General features: G+C 39.2%; 1 protein-coding gene across 10 annotated transcripts; it reads right to left on the bottom strand.

Moving 5' to 3' along the window:
• tmem106bb (transmembrane protein 106Bb) lies at nucleotides 1-24,449 on the bottom strand. 10 transcript variants are annotated; one of them, XM_046058544.1, is made up of 10 exons: nucleotides 24,326-24,449; nucleotides 22,746-22,856; nucleotides 19,062-19,265; nucleotides 18,809-18,872; nucleotides 16,649-16,808; nucleotides 8,465-8,605; nucleotides 8,327-8,376; nucleotides 6,942-6,995; nucleotides 3,909-4,057; nucleotides 1-3,856 (listed from the first exon to the last, which is right to left on the bottom strand). In XM_046058544.1, exons 3-9 carry the CDS (start codon nucleotides 19,255-19,257, stop codon nucleotides 3,919-3,921), a joined length of 804 nt encoding a protein of 267 aa, XP_045914500.1. In that variant the 5' UTR covers nucleotides 19,258-19,265; nucleotides 22,746-22,856; nucleotides 24,326-24,449; the 3' UTR covers nucleotides 1-3,856; nucleotides 3,909-3,918. The 10 variants fall into 10 exon arrangements, with proteins under 10 accessions (XP_045914500.1, XP_045914496.1, XP_045914495.1 ...); XM_046058540.1 differs by lacking the exon at nucleotides 1-3,856 and adding an exon at nucleotides 20,129-20,202 and having other exon boundaries at nucleotides 3,869-4,057; XM_046058539.1 differs by lacking the exons at nucleotides 1-3,856; nucleotides 24,326-24,449 and adding exons at nucleotides 20,129-20,202; nucleotides 24,150-24,286 and having other exon boundaries at nucleotides 3,869-4,057.
• Nucleotides 24,450-27,930: the final 3,481 nt, after the last annotated feature.

Genomic DNA, 27,930 nt, shown 5'->3' with positions numbered 1-27,930 from the left:
TGTTAATAGGGACTGCTGTGTGTGCCTGTTTAGATTTCTTCTTCTTTTTTTTTTTTAATATATAATCACGAGTGCTTTTTTAAAACCCCATTTTACAGCTATTTTTACAGGATGCTGACAAGTCAATTCTATACAAAATGTTTTTCAGATTCAAAATAGATTTGATACACAACTGGATGATTTTCAGTCAAAGATGCACAAACATCATCAACATAATAACTGAAAACTTCGGGTAAAATAATACTCATTATTTTTACACAAGGTGGAAAAAAAACAAGATAACTATTTCCAGGAGTTGACCTAAACAGGTAGACACAAGAAGTGGTAGTGAGTAGTATGCATAATATGCAAATTACCATTAATAATGGTCATTAAATCACAGGATGCCCGAAAGTATATAATGAAAATACTGCTACTACTAATAAAAATAGCCCTTCATGAATCATCGTGTTTTAGAAAATTTGCCAATAATTTTGATAATCAATGAACTGTTAAACTATCCATGATGCAAAAAATTTTCAACATTCACTAGTTTGTGCTTTACAATTTGTGAGGAAGTCATTATCTTTGGGTTTTTTACAGACAGACTCATCTATAACAACAGTTATTGTTAGTTGCAGTGCTACACAAGTCCAACACTGAAGGAAATAAATCTACAGATGAGAGGATGTCGAGTATGTGTTTTGCCTAGCTTGGCACAAATCCTGGAGGTATGGGGAAGCCCTCTTAAAGGGTAACTTATGCATTTTCAACCTGGACCTTATAAACCCACGTGTCTCTGTGACTAACTGGGATGACATTTTTTTTTTAAAATTGGTCCAGTCCTGAGTGAGCACGCTGCAGTCGGCAGCAGTGAAACAGGTCTGACAACATTATGGAGAGACACCTTTTTTTTTTATTTTTTATTTTACAGTAAGGTCCTTTTTGTTGAACCAGAAACAGTCACTATATCGCTCTGTTCAAAGCTACCAGGCCCCTTTGACAAAAACTCCGTAATCACTAGAGCAGGGTTATATAAAAGCATATGATGCAGGCTACAATAACTCCCCAGCTCTTTGTTCCCTTAAAGTTAGCCTTGTTGAGATAGTTTAACCATTATTTTGCAGAGCAAAATCATATGTCAACGTTCATCGAAGTTCAAAGTCCCTAAACATTTACTTCCACAAACAAATGCAGGTTCAATTGAAATAAACTGACTTTGCTCTGAAACTGTTATTAAATATTGGTGACTAAGCTTTAAATCTTGAAATAGAATTTCTATTAAAATAGGATTTCTAATGTGACTACTGCTAAACATTTTCAAAATGTCTCAAGCTAGTTAAGCTAGAAGACGGTAACAGGTTTGTACTGCAACTTCTATCTTTAAAATGGAATGTAACAGACCTACAAGTTGAAGAACATATAGCAATGTACAAAGAACGATAATTAACACCCATCAACCAAACACTACAGTCAGTAAGTCAGCAGATTTAAAGCATTCAGTCAAAAGAAACACTATGATATGACTATGATAACCACAAACTTATCTCAGAAACACAAACAGCAGAATCTAACTATGCAGTAACATCACTTTTTGCTCCTCCTTCCTCATAGAGAACAAACTGTGGTGGAGGAAAAGGCTTTAGAGAATTTGGGAACTTGGGAGTGCATTTGAAATAGTTTTCTAAAGTGCATTAAAGATTGGTAGGTAGTCAAATACCTTTATCAAGATTTCAAATATACATTTATTATTGTGACCAACCTGCTTTTGTTCCTTCCTTTTGCTTCAGAGCACAAATGGTAAGTCATAGATCACAGATCATGGTTTATAACACGCGAAGTGCCACTTGGCATCATTAATGATGAGACAGGAAAACAGAGCAGTCATGGTGACTTTTTAGCTTATCATCTCTGTAACACAAGTTAAATGTCAAGATCCTATTTTGTTTGTTTTTTAAGCTAATTATTCTGAGATAACATCTAAATTAGAGGGTTAGTGTGTGATATCAAATATTGTTTTCTCACTATCAGGAACTAAATGTCTTTATCTCAAAATAGCAGGGTTTTATACTTCATGGTCTGGCCAAGAAGCTTTCATCTTGGGACTCTATCTTTACAAAGTTGCATGCCATATTAGAGTAATCATATCAGGAGAAAAGCAACAGGCCTACACATATTATTACAGTTTGGACCATCTAATCCAAACAATATTTTTGGAATACTGTCTGAAATTTGTCCATAGAATCTCAAAACCTGTCCAGTATCAAAATAATTTGGAATATTTTGCTTAATAAAAATAAACATTTGTACAGAAACACATTTATAGTCCTCAAACTAAAGATGGAAAAAGTAACTGTTTTTGTTTCGGCAATGATACTAAAAGATTTCAAACAATACCCGGCAGTATTTCAGTAAGCAGTGACGGTGAGATAACACTCGAGAGAAATAAAACAAAAATTATTTGCTATCTTGATAAAATCAGAAAATTCAGTGATGCTCTCAACAAACTGTTCCTTCAAGGTAACATGTAAAAGCAAATGCAGCTGCTCTCAGCTTCTAGAGAGGGGTGGAAGACAAAATTCCTCATCAGCATCACCTCATGAGGCTGTTAACATCCTCAGACTTCCAAGAAGAGGACTGAGGAAAATAGAGAACAGTCAGTGCTGCCCAAAACATTTCACTACGCCTGCAACTGAACTGGTTAACAAACTGGGGCCCCCGAATCATTTTACTTTGATTGGACAAATATGTACAGAGGTACACTGCATTCAGCAAAGATAAAACCTTTTAAAGTTAACTAATTATAACACCTTATTACGAGACCAATATCGCAAAATTCTGAGATATTCAATTCTAAGATAATTTCAAGACAAAATACTAAAATATAAGATCAGGATCTTTCAGATATGAAACATATAGAGCACAATTATGATATATAATATATATATATATATATAGTAATAGTTATAAGAAGAAATGCATAACAGAAGTAGGAAAAGGTTTTCTTGTAATTTCGAGGTAATTACTATTTTATTATAAAACTGTGCTACTTAAAATGGTTACCTTTTAATTACGAGACACATATTTCATAATTATGAGAACTATATATAGTTTTCTTGTTATTATGAAATGCAAATGCTGTAATAATTGTGGGATTTTGTAATTGTGAGATATAGATTTATAATTATGAGAGTTTTCTTGTAATGACAAGAGACGGATCACATAATTGGTGCACAGTTTTCTCGTCATTTGGAAATGACGATATGATTATGAAACAGTTTTGTTTGTAATTATTACATACAGATTTTGTATTCATGGAGTAGTCTTCCTGTTATTACGAGATACAGATCAGTTATTTATGAAACTTCTTGAAATTCCAGAAACAAAGGTAATACATATTTCTTAATTATTAAATTATTTCTTGCAACTACGAGAAAAGGATCTTGTAATTATAAAACTGTTAATAATAATTCTAATTTTGTTAGATATCAAAATTATGGAATACGCATCTCTTAATTAGGAGAGAGTAGCCTTCTAATAACCCTTAGTCATGAAGCATGGTAGTAAGATATGAATCATGTAATTGTGAGATAATTGTCTAGCATCTTTACAATTACATGAAATACAAGATAACCATAAATTAGTTTTTTCTGTGCTGAATGCAAAGCACCTCTATAAAAAACATAATTTCCTCATGGTATCATGGACTTGTCCTAATATTTTGTATTGAAGTTGACATTATGAAAACAGAAAGTTGGAGGAGAAAACACAGTGAACCATCTCAGGCTCGGCTCCAGGGCATGAGCCAGGGCTGGGGAGGAGGGCTGGGGAGGAGGGCTGGGGAGGAGGGCTGGGGAGGAGGGCTGGGGAGGAGGGCTGGGGAGGAGGGCTGGGGAGGAGGGCTGGGGAGGAGGGCTGGGGAGAAGGGCCGCGGTGGCGTCACTCGGCAGGATGTGCGATGCTGAACGGCTTGGTCATCCCTCTGATAAAGGTGGTGTTCCCTCCACAGTCCACATACTGGTACATCTCCTGAGACACCTGCTCCGAATGGCCAAAGTACGTTGTGGTGACAGTCACTCTGCAGAGGGTGGAGATGACACAATGTGAGGACAAAAACACACACTCTACATACAGAAAACAGATTAGAAAAAAAAACAGGCATGCAAAGTGGATAGGATGAAAAAGGAGAGAAGGATATGTGAACAAAGAAATATGCAGACACACTAGGGGGGTGTACTTCCCAGTGGAGCTTACTTTTTTAAATTAGATACTAACTAACTAAGATTGAGCGAAATAAAGCAAAAGTATTCATTGATTTTAAAGTGCAAAATATCAGTTTCATCTGAGGTGGCAAAAGTTCTCCCATGTTGTTCTTCACATTTCAATAAACAAATTGATACATGATAGACTTGTAAAAAGAGTAGCTAAAAATATTAGATGGGCTCATTTACGGTGAACAGTATCAGATGTATCGTAACACTCAACAGAACACACCAAATCACAATCTCTCTCTTCTTGCAGCAGACGAGGTTATGATTACATCCCGTAATGCATGCATTAGCTAGCTCTTATCCAAAAAACAGGGCAAAACTGAGTTTTAAGGACAAAAGCAAACGATAAACCAGATAAAGTAACACTTTATCATAAGATTAAAGTAAGTATTCTTCAAGTAGTAGGAGTATTTTAGACAGACACTCAACAATGTGCTGCTCTGTGAGCTCGGTGAATTGGAAATGGCTTCACTGCAGCACAACTGCAGTCCACAAATACTTGAAGCAGCATGAACACGTGAAGCGAAAGTATCCTGGAGCACTTTGTCTAGACGGCAGCACTGCAAATCCTGTTTAGTTTTTGTCCCCACACATGCACAGCACATGCTGTACACAGATAATCAATATCGACTATCGACTATGACAGTATATATATATCATGTTGGATATGCCAGTTTAAAAAGATGTGTTTTTAGGCGGGATCTGAAAATGGAAAGGTCAGTTTAAATTTCGGATGTCTGTTGGAAGGGAGTTCCAGAGGCGAGGGGCAGAGCGCTCTGGCTGAAGGCTGTAAACCCCATAGTTTCTGCCTGATCACAAGTGTCAGTAAGATTTGGTTTCACATTCCACATGCAGTCCCAAACTGTGTCAAGTGTTCTGAAGGGGATATTAGCAGTGGAGTAATAATGTAATGCACGCAAGAGTAAAGGGCAGGTACAATTCTCATTAAATGATGACAGTCTTGTAATTATTTTTTCCGTCAGAACACAAGAGATGTGGGAGAGATTCTGAATGTGCAGAAAGTTTTGAACATGAGCAGAAAACCTGCTGAAACACAGGAGCTGTTAAAGTCCAGGAGTTTCTAACTGAAATGAAAGTAAGTAATGAAATTAAAATGAATGAATTTCTCATTGAGGTGAAAAGGAGCCACATGCACATTTAAAGAGGTTATTTCCTCAAACAAAAGAGCAGGAAAGTCTAAATCATGCCTGCATGTGTACTGACTCAGCAGGGAGGAGATTACATGAGAAAAGTTGATCCACAGGAGAAACAGATCTGGAGGCAACCCAGAATGCCTGAGAGCTGCACTGCATTATATTCTGTTTATGTTTTAAATTGTTACCTGCCACCTGAATTATGTTCTCCTTTACATAAATAAAAATATTTCCACCATAAATTGGTGCAGAAAAAACCTGGGTGGAGATAGTTCTCCTCGACGTTATCAGACTATAGATTTGTTTTTCACTGCGTGAGAGGATTGATGTGTGTTGCTTAACGCTAGCCTACACAGCGCGATTGAGAGGTCAGCAAGCCGTTTGTGACAGAGGGAATGTACCTCGGGAACAGGTGAGCAGCCAGCCCCTTGTGTGAGTCCAGCGTGACTAGTAACTAGTGTAAGAAGATGGCCTCTGTTGTCGTCAGTGTTTGGTCGGTTCAGTTTGTCATTTGCAAAGTGATAGTAATAAATAAACACACACACGATCCCTTTCGTCCCAGAGGCGTCCTACAGAATATGTCTCTTCATCCCAAACACATTTTCATTTGTCTCCAGGACAACAGGACGCCGTTAGTCTCGAGCCCTGGACTACAGACCCCCGTTTGACAAGATTTTGTTTCAGGGTCCCCCATCTGATAGGATTTTAGGAAAGTTTACGACCAATAGTCATTCATTCTGTCATTGTGTTACTTTTGGGTGGAATTACAGAGAAATTAAATTATTCCCAGTTTTGCTGGGGACCCCTTGGAACCCCCTCAAGGACCCCTGTGGGTTGCCAGACCACAGAAACTCAGTTTTGTCCCATGTTCTTCTGCTTTTGATAAGAGCTAGCTCATGCAGGCATTACATGTGGTAAACATAATGTGTATGTACAGAGAGACTGAGACATAAGGGTATACTGTTGAGGGGTAACGTCACATTACATTCAAGTAACTACCAGTGTTCTCTATAAATGAGCCAATCTATTATGGTTAAAATAGACCTGTCAGAAGAGTAGCTTATTAGTATAAGCTACTCTTCTGACAGGTCTATCATATATTAATCTGTTAAATGGAATGAGAAGAACAACAAAGAGCTACTGAACCTTTTCTACCTCAGATGGTACCGATACATGAAATGTCCAGGTCTGGCCCATGGACCAAGATGGATATTGCATGTAAACGATGTTGTGAAATTAGCTAGCCAGCTAACGTTACCTTAGCTGTCTGTCAGTCTAAGTGACACTTTGGCTGATAATCTAGCTAATGTTAGCCAACAACGCTAGGTTGACTAGCTATCACCAGCTTTCAACAATGTTGCAAACAATTTTTGTTTCCTTCAATTTGATCTGTTACCGCAGGCATGACTGCCCCCCCCCCCAAAAAATATATATTTCTCATTGGCTCCATGTCTCACTTGGGCCTATTTTGGATTCAAACTGACAAAAGGTGACAGGTTTGAATGTCTATAAATAATCAGAGATCATCACAACTTACTGCATCATGACGACGATGTTGTGGACCCTGATGGTTTGCAGAGTGCAGTAGTCACTGGAAAATAAAGCAAGTGCCATTAAATGTATACTGTGGGCCAATTAAAAAATGACAATCTTTTCAAGCATGAAGAAATCCCTTCTTCACATGTTAAACCTATTGACCTGGGTATGGGTTAATGAAATTAAGATTAGCCTCATGTAAGGTGGTATTCTCAAATTCACAGAAAAGCCACCATTCTCCTAATGGCACTGGCACCCTGTGGCAGTCTGTAACTCCCCATGTTCTTGACCATTGTTCAGTGTATGTTACCTTTAATTCCTAGTGTTCCCTAGCTCTGTTAATTGCTTTAATAAAACAAATTTCGTGTCAACCTTGTGTCCCAATATCACTGAGCTGTGAACCATCACATCTAAAACAAATCTTTTCAACAACAGTTTTTTTAGTTAAGAACCAATATCTAGCTAAATAAAATTCTCTTAATTTATATACGCATTTTCTGGAAAAAAGACCACTAGCTGCACTCTGTGGGAGCTAATGGGAGCTAGTGGAGTCCTGTGGCACTCTCGAAGAGCTAGCTTCCCCAGAGAAGGTAATATCAAACATATAGTAACAGTCTTAGAAACCATTTATTCCCTCTTGGTCCAGTAATCTGTATTATGTTCAGTTTGAAGGATGTACTGTGTAATGAAAACCATGTTTGTATTGTTCATTTTCTTTTAGTAATAGCGATGCTAGTCTCATATGTGATTTTGCTTAAATGTTTAATGGGTCATGGTGAAAAACAGATATACGATTTTGTGCATAAACTCCAGGTTGAACAATTTCAAGTTGTATAGAAGAATTATTATCTGCTCCCAAAGAAAGGAGGACGATCCAGTCGCAACCATTACCCATGACCCACATCCATATACCTAAAAGATAAAACAATATTCTCCTCTCTTATTACATAATTTCTTCTTTTGCGACTTCACATTTCTTCTTTGTTTCTGTTTAGTAATTATTATTAATTATGCATGCTCTTTGTTTTTTTTTCTATCACAAGCCAAGATAATTTAAGACTCAGACAGAGGAGCCAAAGTGCTTTGTAACTTTTTATCACAGAAAGTTTTAAAGTTACATCGCAAAAGCTAAAACAGTGAGTTGGGAAGTTACTTCTAGCTAGACATTACAGGTCTTATAGGGTCAGGTCATGCTCCAGGTTACGGGTTGTTAAGTTCCTGTAGTGCTGTGTAGTTTTCACTTATTGGCCCACCTATATGCTGATACCATTGTGATTAGCCAATATCGGCAAACATCTGCTAAGTGACATTAGCACAACTAATCCAGATGCTCTAATCTTGTATGTAGCTGGTGTTCCACTCTACGGTATTATACACAGTACTTACTACATGTAGTTCATCTCATCTGCGATGATGGTGGGGACCATATAATCAATCTGAAAGCAGAAATGGAGACTGAAATAAGAAAGAGTCAGAGATCTACGCACAGAGAGGAATATAAATAGTCAACAGACTAAAGTGTACCTGTTTCATGTCCAGAGGACTGATGGCAGTGATGTTACTGATGCGTGATTTACCGATCACCGTCTTGGCAAACTGCACCTGAGCTGTGACGTTGGTCACCTCTACGGAGTAGTAGTTGTTGTTGGTGATATTAAGAGTGTTCTGGAGGAGAACGCGCAGTGGAAGAGTTCATTAGTGTAAGTTGTATACTTCTAGCAGTGGCCTCACATTTCCTCCTATTACCACGAAAACACAGAGTGTAACACAGAGTGTAACACAGAGTGTAACACAGAGTGTAACATGCTATATCACGGGTGTGTTTGCGGGTGAGGGTGGTGTGGGTGGAGGCCAACCATCCTTTCCGTATCACACTCTCACTCCCACATATTCAGTTTCACTCAGAAATATGTCACATTACAGAAGATACAGACACTCCAACTTCCCTTTCACTTTCAAGTTTGCTGGGCAGATATGTGAAGAGATCTGAACTGCGATTTGCTCATCTAGCCAAAGTCTGAGTGAAGCTACTAAAAAGCTGTAGGAGTGGGCATTGTTAGGATTATATCTTTATCTTAGTCATACTCCTATCCTGTTTTTTTCATGACTGAAGAATTTGTTTATTTTAAAAATGATCATTTAAAAAAGAAAGACTAAATTCAGAAGAGATTACTATTTTAAATAAATACCTAAATATTGTTTTCAGTGGAAAATGTCTAATAGCCTAATATTCCTGACATCAAAATAAAGTTTAGGAAGACTCAGACGTCTGTCAGTGTCAGTCGTTCCTCCTCCTCCCTCTGCTGCAGGGTGATCCACTGCCTGCAGGTACCACTGGTAAAGAGGAGGCGCCAGTTTGTCTCAGGCCACATCCACACCACTACGTTTTTGTTTAAAAACTATGGCTGTACGATTAATTGACATGTCGTCATGTGCGATTACATAACCGCAAAAAGGGTGCGATTTAATTAAACAGAAAAGGTGTGTGTGACACACTCAGGCTGCTCATTATCCACGCCCACACCGGGCTCCCACATGTGCCTCTAAAACAGATATGTGCAATGAGAAATGTGATTTATTAGCAGTGTGCCAGTAACTTTTAAGACAACAACCTACTTTTTATTTAATGTTATAATACTAAGACACTCAGGTGTACTAGCTCCTCCTCCAGGTTGTGGATAGTGTCTCTGCAGTGGACAGATGTAGATTTAGTCAGAGTCACGATGCCAGTGTGCCAATATATGCTCCTTCTAGCCACCTCCTCAGTAGAGCAACATGATCCCCTTGTTCTGTTTTACTAGTTATTGTTATACATATTGTTTATTCAAGTTGAGGAATACACATTTTTTAAATGTCAGTATTTGAGCATTTTCTTTGATAATTAAGCAAGTAGACTCATAGTACCATTTGTTCCATTATAATTGCTAAATTACTGTTTTTTTTACAAATCATGCAGCCAGTTTTAAAACGAATATGATCTCCGCCCACACCAGTCTTTTAGCTGCGTATCAGAACTGATCTCTGTCTATATTAAAACGGCTGAAAACGCACATCACGTGGCACACATGCCGTAACAGGAACAGTAAACAGGAAGCAGGTTTGGTGAAAGAATGTGACTGTGATGGCAATGAACAGACTGGAAGTCGTCGCAAAGTAAATGGCGATATGCACAGTACAAGTCTAGGCTAAAAGTGTTATTTGCACGGTACATCATATTTTAATAAAAATACCAAAACTAAACTCTGTCAGTAGCATTGTGCTGCTTTGCATGACTAATAAGACCCAATTAGGAAGGCAAACGTGAGTGTTATCGTTTTAAAAGTCCTCCGTTTACACCCGTCCGGACTGAAACGCTACCTGTAGCAAAAAGTCATTCAAAGCGAAAACGTAGTAGTGTGGATGAGGCCTCAGCCCGCTGCTAACTTTCCATGACTTCCTTTCCGTGAATTTGCCAGATCATCAACATCAAACTTGAAACTGGATGGAATATTATGATGATTTGATCCCCACACAGATCTGCATATTAGCATATAATATAATCCAAAGGCTTGACAACTAGTGCAGGTGCAAAATCACCTGTGTTGTGTACCAACAGTGTGGATTGGTGCAGTTTATATCAAATAATTTGGAGACTCAAAAATCCCTTCCATCTCTCTCTCTGAGAAAAAGGAGGGGGTAGGAAAGATTTCCTCCCCTGGAGGTTGGCCTTTTGACACGCAGAAACTAGAGACATCGCCTGGGGTTTGGTAAGGGTCTGCAGAGACTTAGACATGCATCGCTTAAGGACGCCGTAAAGGTGTCAATAGACACTTGACAGCAAAAGAAGTGTCCAATCCCTCTCCCTCTAGGGTGCCTCAGGACATCAAAGTACCGGACGTTCTGATCCCTTTTCCCATAGAATGGCTGGACCATAAAACACCACTCCCTTCTCTTCTTTTAGCTGATGTGCAAATTTGATAAGCCAGGTATGCGAAAGGGGGACACTTAACAACTCCTGCCTTCTTAAGCTAAACAATGTTTCATTATAAACTGTTGTACTGTTTAACCAATAATCCTTGCTATGTTAGTAGTGGCGTTTGCCTCCATTTGAGTAGTTACGTTACCTTGTTGTTTTAAAGAATCTAAATAAGTTAATTTTGCAGTGTTTTAATTTTCAGCAAGGTTAATGACATTCCTTCATTTTATGTGTAACCAATGCTTGTTCACAATACTTTCTGACAATTCCTTTAGAAAGGATATGATAAAGAAATGTCATCCTATACTCCATTAATTTTCCAGCTCAAATTTAAGGTTAAAAATGACTAAATTCCCCAGCTCCTGAGAAGATTGTTTTAGGATTAATCAGAGCTATCGTCATGTAACCCGATCTCCCCCAAGTGGACAAAATAAGTATTACATGCCATCGTCTGAAATGCCCTTAATGTATAAATATCACTCTAGATTTTTCATGTCCAATAATCTGATATTTGATTACAATACGCGCAAATAGTTTTGATTGATTAAATATTAAAAGTCAAAGAAAGACAGTCTCTCGGGAAACCGGAGACAAGCCCTCCCTCTTGGGAAAAAGGACTACCCTCTGGGAACCACACCCCAACAGACAAAAGCAGCGACCCATGCTGTCTCTCACTCTGTTGTCCTCTGTTTGTTCCTGACTCTCCAACTGTGCTTCGGCATGCGCCCAGCGTGCTCCCTCTCCTGGCAACGCCCTAAGAACTTCGGCCCGGAGCAACAAAGCCCTTTTGTTTGTTTTGCTTCGATATGAGATTGACTGACTGATTTAAGATAATTGAGCGATTGTTAACTAACTGATCACTAGTGAATAATTGTCTAATTATTAGCCATACTAGGGAATCCCTAGACCCTGGGCGAACGGAATATCGGGTGGTGCCCCGCAAAACGAGAGATTTATGGATTAATATTTTCTGAATATTAAAATTCATAATTTGGTATGAATTCTCATTTTTAAACAATGTAGTCATCCTACACCTGAAATCATTACAGCTCATTCAAATCATGACTAACATCTGTTCCGTTTTACATTTCTTGTAGCAGCAGATTTATACATCATCACGTGGTTTCTGATTTCTGTGTTATTAGTTCATCTTCAGCTGTGCCCCTGACACTGTTCCATCATTTGAGCGGTTTTCACTTTAAAGTGGTTGGAACAACACAGATTCCATTTCTTCTGTTGTTGTAAACTTTCAGTTAATTGCCATATTGAGCCCTTAGAGCAAATTATTATCTGTCATCAGTTTATCCTGTGACATACCAAACTATTAGCACCTGTGCCTTTCTGAGGTTACCGTTTATCCACAAGGGGCAGCAATAAAGGTGATGGTAAAATAATCATTTAATAATGGATATTACAGAGGGAAATGCTGAAATATATTTATACATCTGAAGCAGTAAAAAATATTGATGTAGAATTATACCATCCTGTACAGCTACTGTATTTGCTGTATTATCTGCACCACACGAGTTACACCTGTTAGTTCCAGTAGTTTCAAGTAGGGATGCAACGATTACAGATTGGTACGATTATTGTCAGAGAAATAATCACAGTTTCACGATTATTATCCATAAATTAATTTCACAACACTAGTAATGACTTAAGTTGATTTTTAATATGTAATTACATTAACAATTATATTTCTATAATATGTAACTAATATTAATATAAGAGGGATATTAACTTCATTTATCCCCCAGGGGAAATTGTTATAAAAAGGGAATAAACTGAACTGTTATGTCATAAACTCTCATCCTCATCATACGTATATGTTTTTTGAAAATGATAGAAAAAAAATTGAGAACATCTCTAATGCAGTGACTGAAATGCAGTTAATTGGTAGCCTATAGTCCTGAAAAGTCTATAAGCTCCTGGTGTTATATTAAGCTGATGATACACGGAGCAACTTTTAGAGCAATGGTGCTGGGCAATGTTGTCCTCAATGGTAATGAGTAAAGACTACTACCGTAATCCCCTTCCCCCATCACTCCGCCACCCACACCGCCGCTACCCGTTCAAAACATAATCGGACTTGCCACTAGCAATATTGCCTAGCAACATTGCTCAAAAAGTTTCCCCGTGTATCATCAGCTTAAGTGTTTTACACCTGGCAGCATTTTATCAACACAGCCAGGAGAAGGCAACAGGATGTAACGTTAAATGTTCAGTGACTGAAGGTCATGAGAGGACTATGTTCTTCCATAAAGGCCCTTTCAGAAAAGAAACGATTTGCACTGCGTGGAAGCTGCTCAGCGCAAAACTTCAACTACTTTGAGACTCGTGGACGCGAGCTCGCCATGCGGTGCACACTGCTCAACGCAGCAACAAACTGCCCTTGCGTGTATCAAGGTCGGATCCTGACAATTTCAAACATAAATACAGAAATAAATAAATGCTCAATAAATAAATAAACATCCGATTAAATGCACAAAAACAAATAATAAATGAAGGCAGTGGTTAAATTATACAATAAGACATAAATCTCTTTTAATTGGCTTCTTTATTTATTCACCTTTGTATTAATTACCTTATTTATTTATTGTCCGTTACAATCTTCAACTTTATTTATTAATTACTTATTTTTTAAATGTATTTATTCGTGTGTGTTTTAAGATTTTTGTCTGTTTTACTCTTCCTTTGCATTTTCTACTCTATTTATTTTCCTATGGTATTTATTTCTGTCTGCTCATTTTACTTTTCTTTATGCATTTCTGACTCATTATGCAAATGAGGAGGGGCTGTGTCTCAAGGAGTTAACTTCTCCCCTATTGGTGGACCAGTAAGACAGTCAGAGGCCTCCCTTCAGTGAACTGAGGTGTTTAGCAGCTGTATTTGAAAACAATACTACCAGCCATGTCATTTAGCAACATACATGGACACAGAACTCTGACACGGAGCAGCTCGTTGCCCTGTGCCTATTAGCTGCTGTTTCAACAAAAAGGCCATTCAGGGTGAAAATTCATCATGTTGTGTCGGGAGATGCAGAGACTCAACCAGTGGTGAGTAAGAAATACTATGAATAATACATGTAATTTGTTAAGCTATCTGCTATGCTAATTTAAGTAGTGTTAAATGCAATATAGACTAATGATCTTAAGCTAACAAATAAACTAATTTTGACCGTTATTAATAAGCCGAATTTTATGCTTTGTTAAATGTGATTGCTATTAAGCCATGTTTTATACTTGGTAATGGAGTCAATTTAAAGTTTACTGCACTTTACCCGTCGACATGATTTAATAGACTAGTTAATGTTCCTTCATGTCTTACACAGAAGACAGAGGAGGCAGCGTGCGGTGGACATAAGCATATTCGTCAGAGGACAAGAAGAAAAGATGAAGGAGAAGGAGGAGAGCAACAAAGAAGATAACCCAGAAACAGAATAAATTACTTTTATAGTCCCCCTTACATGCCTTGTTGTTTATGTGTAGATACAAAGGAAGAATGGGAGAACAGCACATACTCCATCATTACTGTGTGATGATAGAGCATAACAGAGGGTACTTTTAATAACAAGTGGAGAACATTCAAGATTTTTTTAAAGCCGTCTCCATAGCTTATTCATCTTGTGTAATGAATGAAAATGAATAGGACTGTTAGGCTCCTCTCTACTTTAACATTTAAGATTAGCTATGTTTGATCCACCTTCATACACATGTGTGACATTACTACATTACTGTATAACTTGAAAAAGGTAAGTTGTTTTCTTCTCCAGCCTGCCTAAATGAACAGTCGCTATTGTGACTGATGGGATTAAATGGGCTTTATTAGCTGCTGCAGTGCAGGATGAACTAAGGATAGACCCGTTTCTCAACTTATTATTCTAAGTCATGCATTGAAAGGGAAGAAATGCATAATAAATCCTGGGACAAAATCATTTGTATTTATTGCAATTAGTATATTATTTGGAAGCACGTCACAATTGAGAAAAACACTAATGAATTAATAGCTGCCAGATGATGTCATTGTTTATTGTCAACTGTTCAGCTCTGTTTACCAGCACTGCAACCTGTAGGTACCCAGATTTTTAAGTTTAATACTTGCATGTTGCAAACCAAAAGGAGAGAACATAATCAAACATTTGTATTTGTTTATTATTTGCACATTTTCAGCCCCAGTGCCACTGTTCTTTATTCTGGATTAGCAGGATCTAAAAAACATGTCATAGCTGAATCAGATGATTGTGAGAGTCAGTTTAGTTTTCATTAATTGTAAAGTAGTTGCCTTTACATCCAAAGGTGTCTTTGAGGGTGAACTGATAAATGGCAACCCATCTGTTGATGATCACTAATGAATGTTCAATTGTGGTCCTAGTTGTCCACAACTCAAATCAGAAATTAAGGAGAAATGTGTTTTATAGCACCTCAAGAAGACTTCCTATCAGAAAGGAAGGTATTTCAATGTTCAATAGCAGTACTTCAATCTCAAAATTGATACAGAAAAAATGTTTAATTTTAAATCTTTATGTAGTCAGAGTTGTCCGGAACTCAAATGTGATAGCCTAGTCATTGTCAGGAATTTTGTATTTAATGTTTTCCCAGCAAACCAAAATAAAGTAATTTTCCAAGTGTTCACTTTAAATGAACACATGTAACACGTTTTATACTTTCTGTGAATATCATTATTTTCATACTGTATACACTGTGTTAACACCTTATTTTGAAATCCGGACGTTGTGACATATGTGCTAATTTCACAAAGTCTGATGTAATTTCATAAAGTGTGTTGTAATTTCATAAAGTGTGTTGTAATTTCATAAAGTGTGTTGTATGTGGTGATCGTATCGCGGACAAATGAGATTTGATAGTCTCTTTTTAGATACAACTCTCAGACTTCAACACTTGTCTTTGTAAAGAGAGAAACTGACAGAATAAAGTCTCTAACTCTGCCTGCCAGCTCGCTCTGCTGAGCTGGCAGGCAGAAAACTGAATTTACCATACAGGGTCGAATATGTATGCACTCCAAAGTTAGCTGCTGCTAGGTGACCTCGCATATGGAGGCAGAAATGCAGAGAAATGTAAAAACACAGCTGACAGAAATAAATACCATATGGGAAATAAATAGGGTAGAAAATGCAATGGAAGAATAAAACAGACAAAAATATTAAAAACACACACATAAATAAATACAGGTAAAGTTGAAGATTATAACAGACAATAAATAATGAAGCTAATTAAAAGAGATATATAAATTTATTTCTCATTGTATAATTTAACTACTGCCTTTACTAATTTTACTTTATTTTTGTGCATTTAATCAGATGTTTATTTATTATTTCTGTATTTATATCTTAAATCGGTCAGGATCAGTACTCCATAGGAGTGGCACAAATTGAAAATAATGGATCTCAGAGCAGTGGTGCTGTTGTTGCGGTGGGTCGGAAAGGTTACACCTGCTTCGTTTGTTTACGTTGCACTGAAAGCTTGACTCTCACCGTTAGGGCATCGATTGTAAGTGACACGTTTATATTTAATTTCCTACCAACTTGCCATGTTATTTAACTCAGTTGTAGGCCTATTACCTTTACTTCTGCGCGCAAAGCTGGGTGGTGATCCTGCAGGTGCTACATCAAGTTCAATGTGGTTATTCGCTTCTTTAGCAGCAACCGTTTTAACCGTGACGTTTTAAAGCGCAGTTAATAGTGAAATCCGGTAATCGCTGCATCCCTAGTTTCAAGCTGGGGAGCCGAAACTTACCGTGATGTTGAGATAGACACTGCGCTTCTCTTGGCTGTAGCTGACAAAAACAGACTTCACCCCGACGTAGGACACATCGATGGAGCGAGGGAAGAGGAAGAAGACAGCCAGACTGGACAGCAAGAGGCAGACCACCACTGACGCGGACACATACAACTTCCTGAGGAGGACATAAGACAACCATGTGACTCCCCGACCAAACTGACAATCTGAACTACATAGTGTTACACACATTTCATTTCACATTTTCATCCATTCTTTCCCGTCTTAAATAATTTGAAAATGTTGATGCTCTGAATGAATTTAATTGTAGCGGTCAGTTTGAATTTTGTCCAAGAATCAACTCTGCCACATCCCTCATCTGTCAGTGTGTGAAATGGTTTTGATGATACTTTCATCCTCCAACTAGACAACCAGCAGGCAAACATTACAATTACCCTGTTCACCTTAATAGTAATCCACCAGGAATGTGCACTTGGGTGTATTTGGTTGGTGAATGCAGTGCAACTTTGCCAGACAACCCTGCGTTTTTTTCCCCCGGAGCCCTCTGCGCAACGCAGAGGGCGTCTGATTTTTTTAAAGCAGTGTTAATGTTAGAGTTTTTCTCCATTGCTTAAACACCATCACTAGGCTTTTTAACTAAAATTTTAAAACCATAACTCCATTTTTCAAAAACCACACCCATTTCTCTAAACTCTACACACAAATGCCTTCATTTCTCATTGCCTACACCATGTGGTCATTGAGAAAGCACTGACATTCAATATTGGTCACTCAATCAGCACAGGTTGAGCTCAATTAGCACACAGCTACCCAGGTGGGAACACAAAGAGTCAAAACTGATAACACACCAATCAGAAGCTTCAATAGATAGATAAAAAGGGCCAGAGTCAGTTCATTCAGTTTTGGAATAATGGATCCAGAGAAATCTGAAGGAAGAGGTAGAGGACACCAGAGAGGAGGAGGAGGAAGAGCAGCAGCAGTATGGAGAGGAGGAAGCAGTGAAGGAAGAGGAACAGTAGGAGTTGGAGGAGGAGACGGGAGGAGGAAGATGAGGAGGTGGAGGAGGCGGAGCATGATTTGGGTCGGGGGGGAAGGAAGGAGGAGGAGTAGGGAGGAGGGGGATGTGAAGAAGGAGGTGGAGGAGGTAGAGGGATGAGGGATAAGTGAAGAAAGATGTGGAGAACAAGAAAGGACGCTGGGGCAGAATAATTTGTTGTTTGGTGTGTTGTACCGCACACTAAAGAATAAAAAATGTGTGCGAATGTTTACATTTCTTATTTGTTTTGTGTTCATCATGTGAAAACGTTTTTGAGGGGGAGAACCACAAGCAACATTACTTATAACCAGTTTTTGTTGTATTGTTTTGAATTTATCTCACCAGTGTGTAAAACTGTGTTGTAGTGCGTGTGTGTGTGTGTATGTGTGTGTTTTGAGGGCTTGTGTGTCATGTCTGAGGGCAAAGTTTAGTTTTTCAGCAAGACTGAATGGTTTTGAGTCGAGCTTCATTTTGCCCTGAAAATAGGATATTTGAGGAATTGGGTGAGAAGTTGTGGATTTGTGTTTAGAGTTTGGATAAAAAGAGGCATCATTTCAAAAAATGTGTTTAAGCAATAGAGGAAAAACTGTAAAAGTACAGCCATACAGAACAGGTCTCAGGGGTATGCTGTAAGTGGATGCACAATCTGTTTGCTAAGAATCTGTGCATTGAATGCTTTGTTCAACATTCTGTGAAATTGCCTATCCCCTTCCTTTCTTAACGGTGACATGAGTCATGTGTTTGTGTTCACTACACAGGTGGAGTCACAACACAATGTTGAGCCAGCATCATGACTGTGCATGGATTTCTTCCAACCGGGATCCATATTTTTTATATTATATACACACACACACACACACACACACACTTCCTCTCTTTCACTCCTAATCTTAATAATCCAATGTTGCTGTTTTGGGATTTATAGCTGCTACATTAAATAGATTAACAAATGACAATACATTTTCCTTTAGACTAGCAGTACTTCAGAACTGGGCGGTTACCTGAGAACAATGCAAACATTGCACAAATTATTTTTGAGCATGTTCACTAAACTTCAAAAGGTCCTTCAAAAAGGACACACACACACACACACACACACACACACACACACAAAGACTTACGTCCTCCTGGGCCGCAGCCTTTGGTCACTGTATGGAATCAATGCCACAAGTTGATTTTCTTGTCCTGAAACACAGACAACAATCCATGATCAGTCTGTGGTGCAACAGAAGCCTGTTTTACACCATCCCCTAGTTTACTTTAGGACCATCACTGGATATTGGAAAATCATGTGGCTATGGAACACACACAACTAACTTGTTTCTCTTCCAGTTAGACTACCCCAGCCCCTAACTGTGCACACAGTGGCGTTACCTCTGGGGATCCTCCCGGTGCCCTGACATGTGGGGCACGTCACACTGTCCCGCCCTGTGAACTCCACGTAAGGAAACTGGGAAATGTCTCCTCCCTTCCCGTCCTCGGTCTGGGTGTCCTCCAGAGGAGAGGTCAGGCTGTCCTGACCCTCATCGTGGCCTGTCCGCTTAGTGAGGTGGGAAAAAGACTTCCCCATAGTCACACCTGGAAGACACAAGGCAGAAGATCCGTCTGTGTCTCACGCTGGCAGCTAGCTATCTGTCCATACAGACAGTTCAACTGTTGGCTGATGGCCAGGGACCAATGGAAACCAATGCAGACGAGAGCAGAGCTGCTACGATCAGTCGATTCATTAGTTGATCAACAGAGAATTAGTCAGCAACAATTTTGATGAGCAATTTAAGAAAAAAAATCTCAGGTTCCAGCTGTTCAAATTTTGGCTGATTTAATTATTAAATATGAAAATAATTGTTAGTTGCAGCCTAAGAGGTGAGTGTCAGGTACATACATGGCAGAGCTCTAACCAGTGGAGGACTATGCAAGTGAAGACCCTTGTATCTGGACACTCGTCAAGGGCCTTAAATTATTGTCAAAGCTTTAAAAAAAAATTTAAACTGATTTTTTTTATCTTTTTTGAAAATACTGATCACTCATCACGTTGATGGGAGAAAACACTTCCAACGGTAGACTGTAGTCTTTACTCACACAATGTGCCCGTAAATCATTTTACCAGTTTGCATGCATCTATTTTTAGGGGCATATGTGACTGAATTTGTCCCACTGTAGAGCCCTGCATGGTACATATAGACATGGGGTTACCCTGGTGCCGCTTGCTGGCTAAATGACCACTTAACGCTATGAATTGCTTAGTAACCCATCACCCAGACATTCGTCTTTTAGCAAATCAGCACAACATACAACAATTCCAGAGTGTCATAATGAATGCAATAAGTTGATTAATCAATTAGTCGGTTGAAAGATAATTAATGAGCAACTATTTTGATAATCGAATATAATTTTTCAAGCAAAATGTCGAACATGAGGTGTGCTGCTTATCTTTGTCTTACATTACAGTGAATTGAACTCTGGACTGCTGGTCTTCTTCTCTTGTGCTCTAGGATATTGTGAGGGGCATTTCTCACTGTTTTAACACCAAACAATTAATCGATTCATTTAATAAAAACCAAGCAGATAAATCAATAATGAAAACAATCGTTAGTTGCAGAACCGCCAGCTTCCTCAGGTTCTATTGGCTTTGATTACAAAAGTAGTTTCAACGACAGCATGATAACAAATTAGCCGTTAGCTCATTGGAGATACTGATGTCAGGTGAAAAAAAATTACAAAATGCCAAAAGGCCAAACAGGCAGATTACCCATTTTATAGTTTGTCCCCCCAAAATTACTGACAAGTAGGTAACTCTCAAATATCAACATCTATACCAGCCTCAAAACTTCTGCATCAATCTGGCTATAGTTTCAACTCCTGTCTGTGAAGAGGTCTTCAATCGACCTTTTCCACTGCGTTTGCCTCAATGCAATAATTTTTATGAAATGTACCATGAGGACATGGATGAAGTCTGCAGTCTGCCATAGCTGTAACATAAATAAGAAGTTTTATTATATTAAAACTATCACGAGCTGTGACTCTGCTGCATGGTTATTATTCCAGTCCTTGACTGAGTGACTAGATAATCATTTTCTTGTTTTTAAATGATGTGCACCTATGAGGAGTTCCATCACGCCCCCATATATTGTCTGGACTGTTCCTAGAGGCTCCTGCTGGAAGGTGCAAGCTTCATTTTGTGCATGTGCATATGAACACATGGCAACGTGCGACACGACAGAACTTCAGCAGAAGTACCGGTTTGCTGCTAATTTAACCACAAAGTAATTGAAGTGGATCAGGTATGTCTTCTGTACTGGGGTAGATGTCACCCCAGTACAGAAGACAAAATGCAAGGTCGATGGAGAGAGGAGGAGCAGGAGATTGTTTTTTGCAACGCTTGGAAGAGGGGAGTGCCCTCTCCTTGACCGGGTGAAAGACATCATGCCACAGCGGTGAGGCTCATGAGTTCATGCGGAGTATTTTACTGAACCTCCCTAAGGTGTCCTCCCCACTAAGGTCATCATCAAAACAGTACCTGGAGCCTGTCTTTCAGTCCATGGCTGTCCTGCATAAAGTGTACCATCATGTTGCTGATACCATCATATCAGCGCAGGTTTTCTCAGAAGAATTTAAGTGGCAGAACAAGATCTTTACCCTCCAAAGAAGGAGTGTAACTCCTGCTGATCCTTCAAGGCTGGGAACTTGCCAGATAAAAAAAAGTCCTGCGTAAAAAGTGCAGGACAAAAATGTGAATGCGAATAACAAGGCCGTGGTTGTCTGCATGGATTTGTAAGCTGTCCTCCTCTGCCCCAGATTGAAAGTGTCAGGTCTTTATTACAAGACAAAACTGGCCCTTTGCTTTACAATTTATGAAATGTCTATGGACAATGCCACTGGCATGACGGTGAGGGAGCTCTGTTAGCCGGGGAATTTGCATCCACCCACTTCCTCTCTGAGCATAAGGGGCATGAGGAGTACATTTTGTGGAGTGATGGTTGTGGGTAGTTCCTGGAGAAGGGGGGCACACACAGATGTAATGTGATTTAGAGTCATTGAGAGGGGTCTAAAAAACCAGGAAATGACCCGACTGAAGATGTTGACGGGATTAAGAGAGCGAGGTCCAAGCCCAACCTGTATGAAGTCACACCTGTGGACCATAGCTTCTTTCAAAATGTCACCAAACTGAGGCTCTGCAAGCCTGTCCATCCAGGGATGGAACCTGGTGACCCGACTATCCATGATGTCAGAGCCACCAGGTAACTATCCAACTAAAACCACATCTCTCTCACCAGTCCAAGTCAACAGTCTTGATGTTGAACAGTTACTTGCTCCTGTTAAATGGTGATGTGATGATCAAACTCTTGTTCACTCAGTGGAACACATACACACACAGTTATTCACATACAGTTATCCACACACACATAAAGTGTGACAATAGCTGGTTACTGTCTGTGCAGCTGTGAGCTTGATGGGAAACATTCACTGTCAACACCCATCCAGCAGAAAACCGATTCTGGTCACCGGCAGATCGATCTGTGAATCTCCAGAAAATCTGGAAGTTTTGGTCCCAGGGAGACACCTTATTTCTCTTTTGGGTCATGAGCTGAAAAGGGTTGGAACCCACTGCTCTATTCTAATTTTTTCAAATGAATTTAAATAAAAGGAATTGATGATCTAATCATGGGTATGTTGATTTATTTAAATCTTATAGATCGCTTGATTTTAGCAAAGGACAGTGTAGAAAAACAAAGACAGTTTTCAACGGTCCACATTCATTTCAGGGCGGCTTAGATTGTAGGCTATTTCGGGACGGTTCTGTGAGGATGGTAAAAAAAAAAAAAAACAAAGAGCGCAAAAACACAAGATTATCCCAGAAATGTCCCTCACAGTACCTACTATGTGTTTGACTCCCATAGTAGTTTTTCATGATTTGGCTATTTCAGAAATGGGAATCTATTAAAGTGATTAAACACATTTGCTTTGATAAAAAAATATTATTCATGGAATCATCAATACAAACATCATGTTTTTATAAACATCTTTCTTAGCTTGATTTTAAAAATGACCTCACCTCACCTGTGTTACCAGTGCTTTCCTAAATATATGGCTGTTTAGGGCATTAATTCCATCATAGACGATTTCAAACATGACAGCAATACAAATGTGTTGGGCAGCACGCCACAGCTCCTGATAAAGGCAGACAAGACAGGTTAAATAAGCATGAACTCCTCAGCAAGTCTCAGCAAACCGTGTGACTGTTGAAATCAGTTTGAATGTCACACTTCTAACTTAAACTAAGTGAAGGCTGCTCAATTATAAGTTAGAGTTAGGCAACTTGGTTGAACAAAAACACGTTTTTGTCAGTGGGTCAGTAAGGATAGAAGTATATGTTAGTTCGGTGTGGTGTTTAGCCAGCCCGCATCGGTCAGTACAACTTCCTGCTCGGGTCACTAAATAAAATTACGTATCATTAATAACTTTTCTGTTTTTCACCTGTGAGATTGTTAAAAAAAAAGTTAAGAAAAGGGTAACGTTAATAACCGGGAAGCCTTCTTGCCTAGCTGCTTGTGTTAGCAACATTTAAACCGGTGTTGCGGCCCTACTGGTTTCCAAACCAAATGGTTGCCATACGCGTGCCCGTGTTGTGGGCAGAATATTTCCACTTCTACTCTTCCTGTGGCTCGGTGTTGACAATAAATTCATGTTTTCACAGTATAGTCGGAGTTAGATCGTCACTGTGTAAAAGCATTCCCGTGTCATAGTGTGAGGGGGCTGTAATGCAGGGGTCAATATTGCCGAAGCCTCGAGAAAAACACTTTGATAAACACTTTGTTGTATTTTTTTAAGATCGCTCAAGGTAACCAGTTATTTTAGATCAGCCCAAAGTGTTACCTGGATGATGACGTGCTTCATCAATACGTGACTGGAAATCATTGATCTGTGACTGCTCGGTTAGCTCGCAGGTAACGTGAAGAAATGGAATAAAATGTTCCCTTTTGCTCAGGTGAGTTCGAATCCAGCTTGACGCGATTTTGTAAAAAGTCTGTTTTCTTTCATTTCTTTTTCCGTATGTGGCTCTAATGTAGTGCTCACTTACACAATCATGATCGCCGCAGTAGATTAAAGATGCGACTTGAAACTCGCCAGGAACAACGTTTGTGAATGTGTGACGAATCTGGGGATGGAGTCAGCCCGCAGCTGCTGCACACAACACGCGCACGCGTATGGCAACCAGTTAGTTTGGAAACCAGTAAGGCTACAACACCGGTCTACTAAGTTTATTAGCAAGTTAACGCTAACGTTAATACTGCTAACATTAGCTTAGTTTAGGTCTGCGAAATGTAAGCTGGAGCTAGTGGGCTAACAAGCCACGAAGGCAGTTAATATTTGATACATTGGCAGGGGACAAGTTAGTCGATGCAGCTAAAAACATTACCGTTATTCAATAAACCAACGTCAACAAGCAAGCCGTCAACATACCAAGAGCTTTTCCAAAATGAACATTAACTTTGTCGTGGCCGGTATTACGAGAGGTAACGTTAATGTCCCTAACGTTAGCCCATTTAACATCAAACCCAGACTATCTAAGCAGATGTTAATGTGCGAAATGCTGCAATACCACGCAATTTCAGCGAAATAAGGTCATAGATAATTACCTGAATGTGACGCTTTAAGATTACCGCTGCTACTGGCTCACGCACATGCAATGTTGTTGATCCACTGATAAACAGACATGCGCGTGTGTGATACATTCAGAATCACCGGACAGACCGGTTCTCTCACAAATTGTTCTTTTCACTTCCATGTATCGTTAAATGCCACTAGGACACAGCAGAGAATTCTTGAATGACTAACGTTAATACAATCACTTACGTTTGTCCTTAGTGGAGCTATCCTTTTATATATATTTATTTTACTTTTTTTGTAAGTTCTAAAAATAGCTGCAGCTTATCACATAAGATCCAAATAAATCTTTGAATACTCAATTTGTCAATGTCAAGTGAAATGCTGAGGCATACTGTATAGATGTGCTGTGAGAATGATTAGAACAAAAAATATAAATATATATAAATAAATATAAAAGATAATTTCACAGATGTGAGGATTAGTTTCTTGCTCATGAGCAGTTGGCATCTTGCATGACAGCCTCTGCCATCAGTGTATGGATCTGTGTGAATGGGGTGAATTTGTCATGTATTGTAAAAACTCTGAGTGGTAGTATAGAAAGGCTCTTCATAAGTTGGCTACAGTATATTTGCCATTTACTATAATGAAACAACCACAACAGACAGACACTGATTACTTACTTGTCCTGTTGACAGGAAGACACAGGGAAACAGCTGACTATTTCAAGAGTGCATCTTTAACAAACTGCAGCAAGCGACTGTTTACACACAGTTGGTCTCATGTATGGCGGGAGCAATATTTACCAAATAATTTTTAAAAAAGACAACACACACAAAACTTATCTTTATATTGTAGTAAATCTACTAAAACTGTGATGTGGCATGTTGTCCATTTCCCCCTACAGAGCACAAATGCATCATTATAAACAATGAACATTAACTAATCAACCTTCATGCCCAGCTACAGCAGTTTCTTAATCTTATCATTCATGTTTATGTTTTTGGAGAGCCAACAACTTATCTTCAAAGTTAAACGTATGCTTAACATTTAGCCTGTATTGCAATGTAATATTGTTCTTACTATGTTGAAATGACCAAGATGATAACAGCATGATAAGAGAACATTGTCTTCTGAAAGTTGTCAATTCACGTCTACAATTGCAGTTTTAGGATTCATCCACTTGGTGGCAGTGTTTACCCAAGTTCTCACATGTGGGTGAGGCCCTCAGTACTGATCCGTTTCCACGTTAGTTATCAAAGTCCAGTCATGTTCCACCCGGCACCTGATTCAGCATTTTACCTCATAATTTACATAAATGATTCCTTATGTGGAAACAAGTCTTCAGAATGCAGAAGTGAGAGCAAATTGAATTATGTCAACCAATTTGGAGCTTCTTTTTGTTTCATAAAAATAACGTTTTCTCTGAGACAATTTTTAACTTAGATTTAAATTTAGAGATGGACATTTGACTACATTTTGACAAGTTATCACGGCTCTAGAGTTTGGAGGATATCCAGGCTCGTGGCTGAGGTGCTTCCTGCTTATGACTACATTGCAATGAAAGTTAGGCATTTTCTTGCTGGCCTTGAAAAGGGGGTAACAGAGATGGAGGAGGATTGATTGGGGGTGTGTGAGCAGGCCAGGCAAGCTCGCGCGCCTGGTTCACTCTACTCCCCAACTCATCCGACCCGAGATGTCACTGCTGGCTTCTTGCCATGTCCAGACAGCCAGGGCTCGCAGGGGTCGCATATTGTTAAGATGTTCACCCCAGCCTTAAAAGTGTGTAAAATACATGGTACATGTTTGCACATGCAGCAAATGGGCAATTATTGGACACTTTAGGTACAGTGACCCTTCCCGTATGGTTGGGTGGCCTGTATCGGGAGCAGGTTGCTCATATATAACACAGGCTATTCTTCTGGGTTTTGATTTCATGCGATAGACTCAAGCCATTATAGACACTGGACTGCTCCATCATGGAGACGTCAACATTCCTCTCATTCAGGTGTTGGCAATACTATGCTTCACATGACGGCACCATTGTGTTAGGAATTAGGGTTTAGATGGCATCAAGATTCTTATTAAATAATGTAATAATAATTAATAATAATAATAATCATTCGTGGGAAAGTTCAGTGACCCACATGATACAAGTTAAGATCACAAATGAACTTATTCCCTTTTGGAAGGTCATTGTGATCCCAACACTGTCCACAAATTTCCTTCCAGAATCTTGTAACATCTCTGTGTCTATTGATGCTACTATTCCACCTTTAGGCAAAATTATTGTCCCCGTTCAGGTAGTGCCTCCCACCCTGCTGGACCACATATTGACTTTTATATTGGCTATTTGGGCACATTTTGGCGCAGCTGCCCAACTGACCACAAACTGAATGCACCCCGGCTCCCACCTGAGGGTATTTCACAATGTTAATGTGACTTACTCACTAGGAATGTAGCCAAATCTGAATATGTAATTAGGAAAAGCACAGATAATGCAATATAACCGATGTTTCTTCAACCTGAAATTAATTATTTTTTGGGGAAAAATCAGCTCTGGAGTGTGATAAACAGTGTCAGAACGGAACCTTCTGCTGTTTCTGTGACTGCAGAGCCTCCTTCAGCGCAAAGTAAGTGCAACAACACAACTGCGTTGCCTAGCAACATAGCATTGTGTGTGCGCTACACTGTATGTTAAAATGTTAAGCTCACTTTGCTTTAAGATGTGTTTGTCACTGCCGTGGAGTTTATATTGTTTATACATCTGTGTTGTCTGCGTTAGTGATGTTTTATTCTAGTGTTACAAGCTATCAAGCTCCTGCGTTTAGGAGGCAGACAGCACCTCCACATAGGCTTAGAGAAGGCTGAGGCTTAAGACTTTCCTCTTTGACGAAGTTTATAGTTAGGGCTGGCTCAGGTGAGTCCTGAACCATCTCTTAGTTATGCTGCTATAGGGCTAGACTGCCGGGAGACTTCCCATGATGCACTGAGCTCTTCTCTCTCTCCATCTGTATGCATTCTTATCCCATTAATGCATGTTACTAACTTGACTTCTGCCCTCTCTCATAGTTTTGTGTTTTCCTACTCTCTTCTCCTGTAGCTTTCTGCACGTGTTTCTGGCTCCGCAGCTGTGGGGTCTGGAGCTGTGGTAGCAGGCTTCCTGCTGCCCACATGTTCCTGCTTGACACCTACTGCTACAATTATAATTATTAGTCCTGTTATTATTATCCTTGATATTGCTACAATAATTAGTACTATTATTCACTTTTATTGATGTCTGTACCACTGCCACCGGGTGGATACTGTGTTGGGCTGCTTCTGTCTCTTTACGTTTTGTCTTGGCTTTTTGTCTCTTTTCTGGTTAATTGTTGCAAGGCTATTTAGATGAAGGACTTGTTCTCATCAGTGGAATGCACATGCTGCAAAAACTGTCTACAAATGGAATTAATTGTCGGTTGGACATCAGGGTTGTGATGTTGTTCCACTAGTGTTGTTGTATTGATATTTAATGAAATTGTAAATTTAAGATTATTCACTTCAACTGAAGGATATTTTTCTATATATCTTTACTGTACCTCGTACCTCGCGACCCTGTATGCAGGATAAGCAGTTGACAATGGATGGATGGATGGAT

The sequence above is a fragment of the Micropterus dolomieu genome, linkage group LG09 (genome assembly GCF_021292245.1).
Source record: "Micropterus dolomieu isolate WLL.071019.BEF.003 ecotype Adirondacks linkage group LG09, ASM2129224v1, whole genome shotgun sequence".
In the NCBI taxonomy this organism is placed as follows: domain Eukaryota; kingdom Metazoa; phylum Chordata; class Actinopteri; order Centrarchiformes; family Centrarchidae; genus Micropterus; species Micropterus dolomieu.
This window is presented reverse-complemented; position numbering and strand designations above follow the sequence as displayed.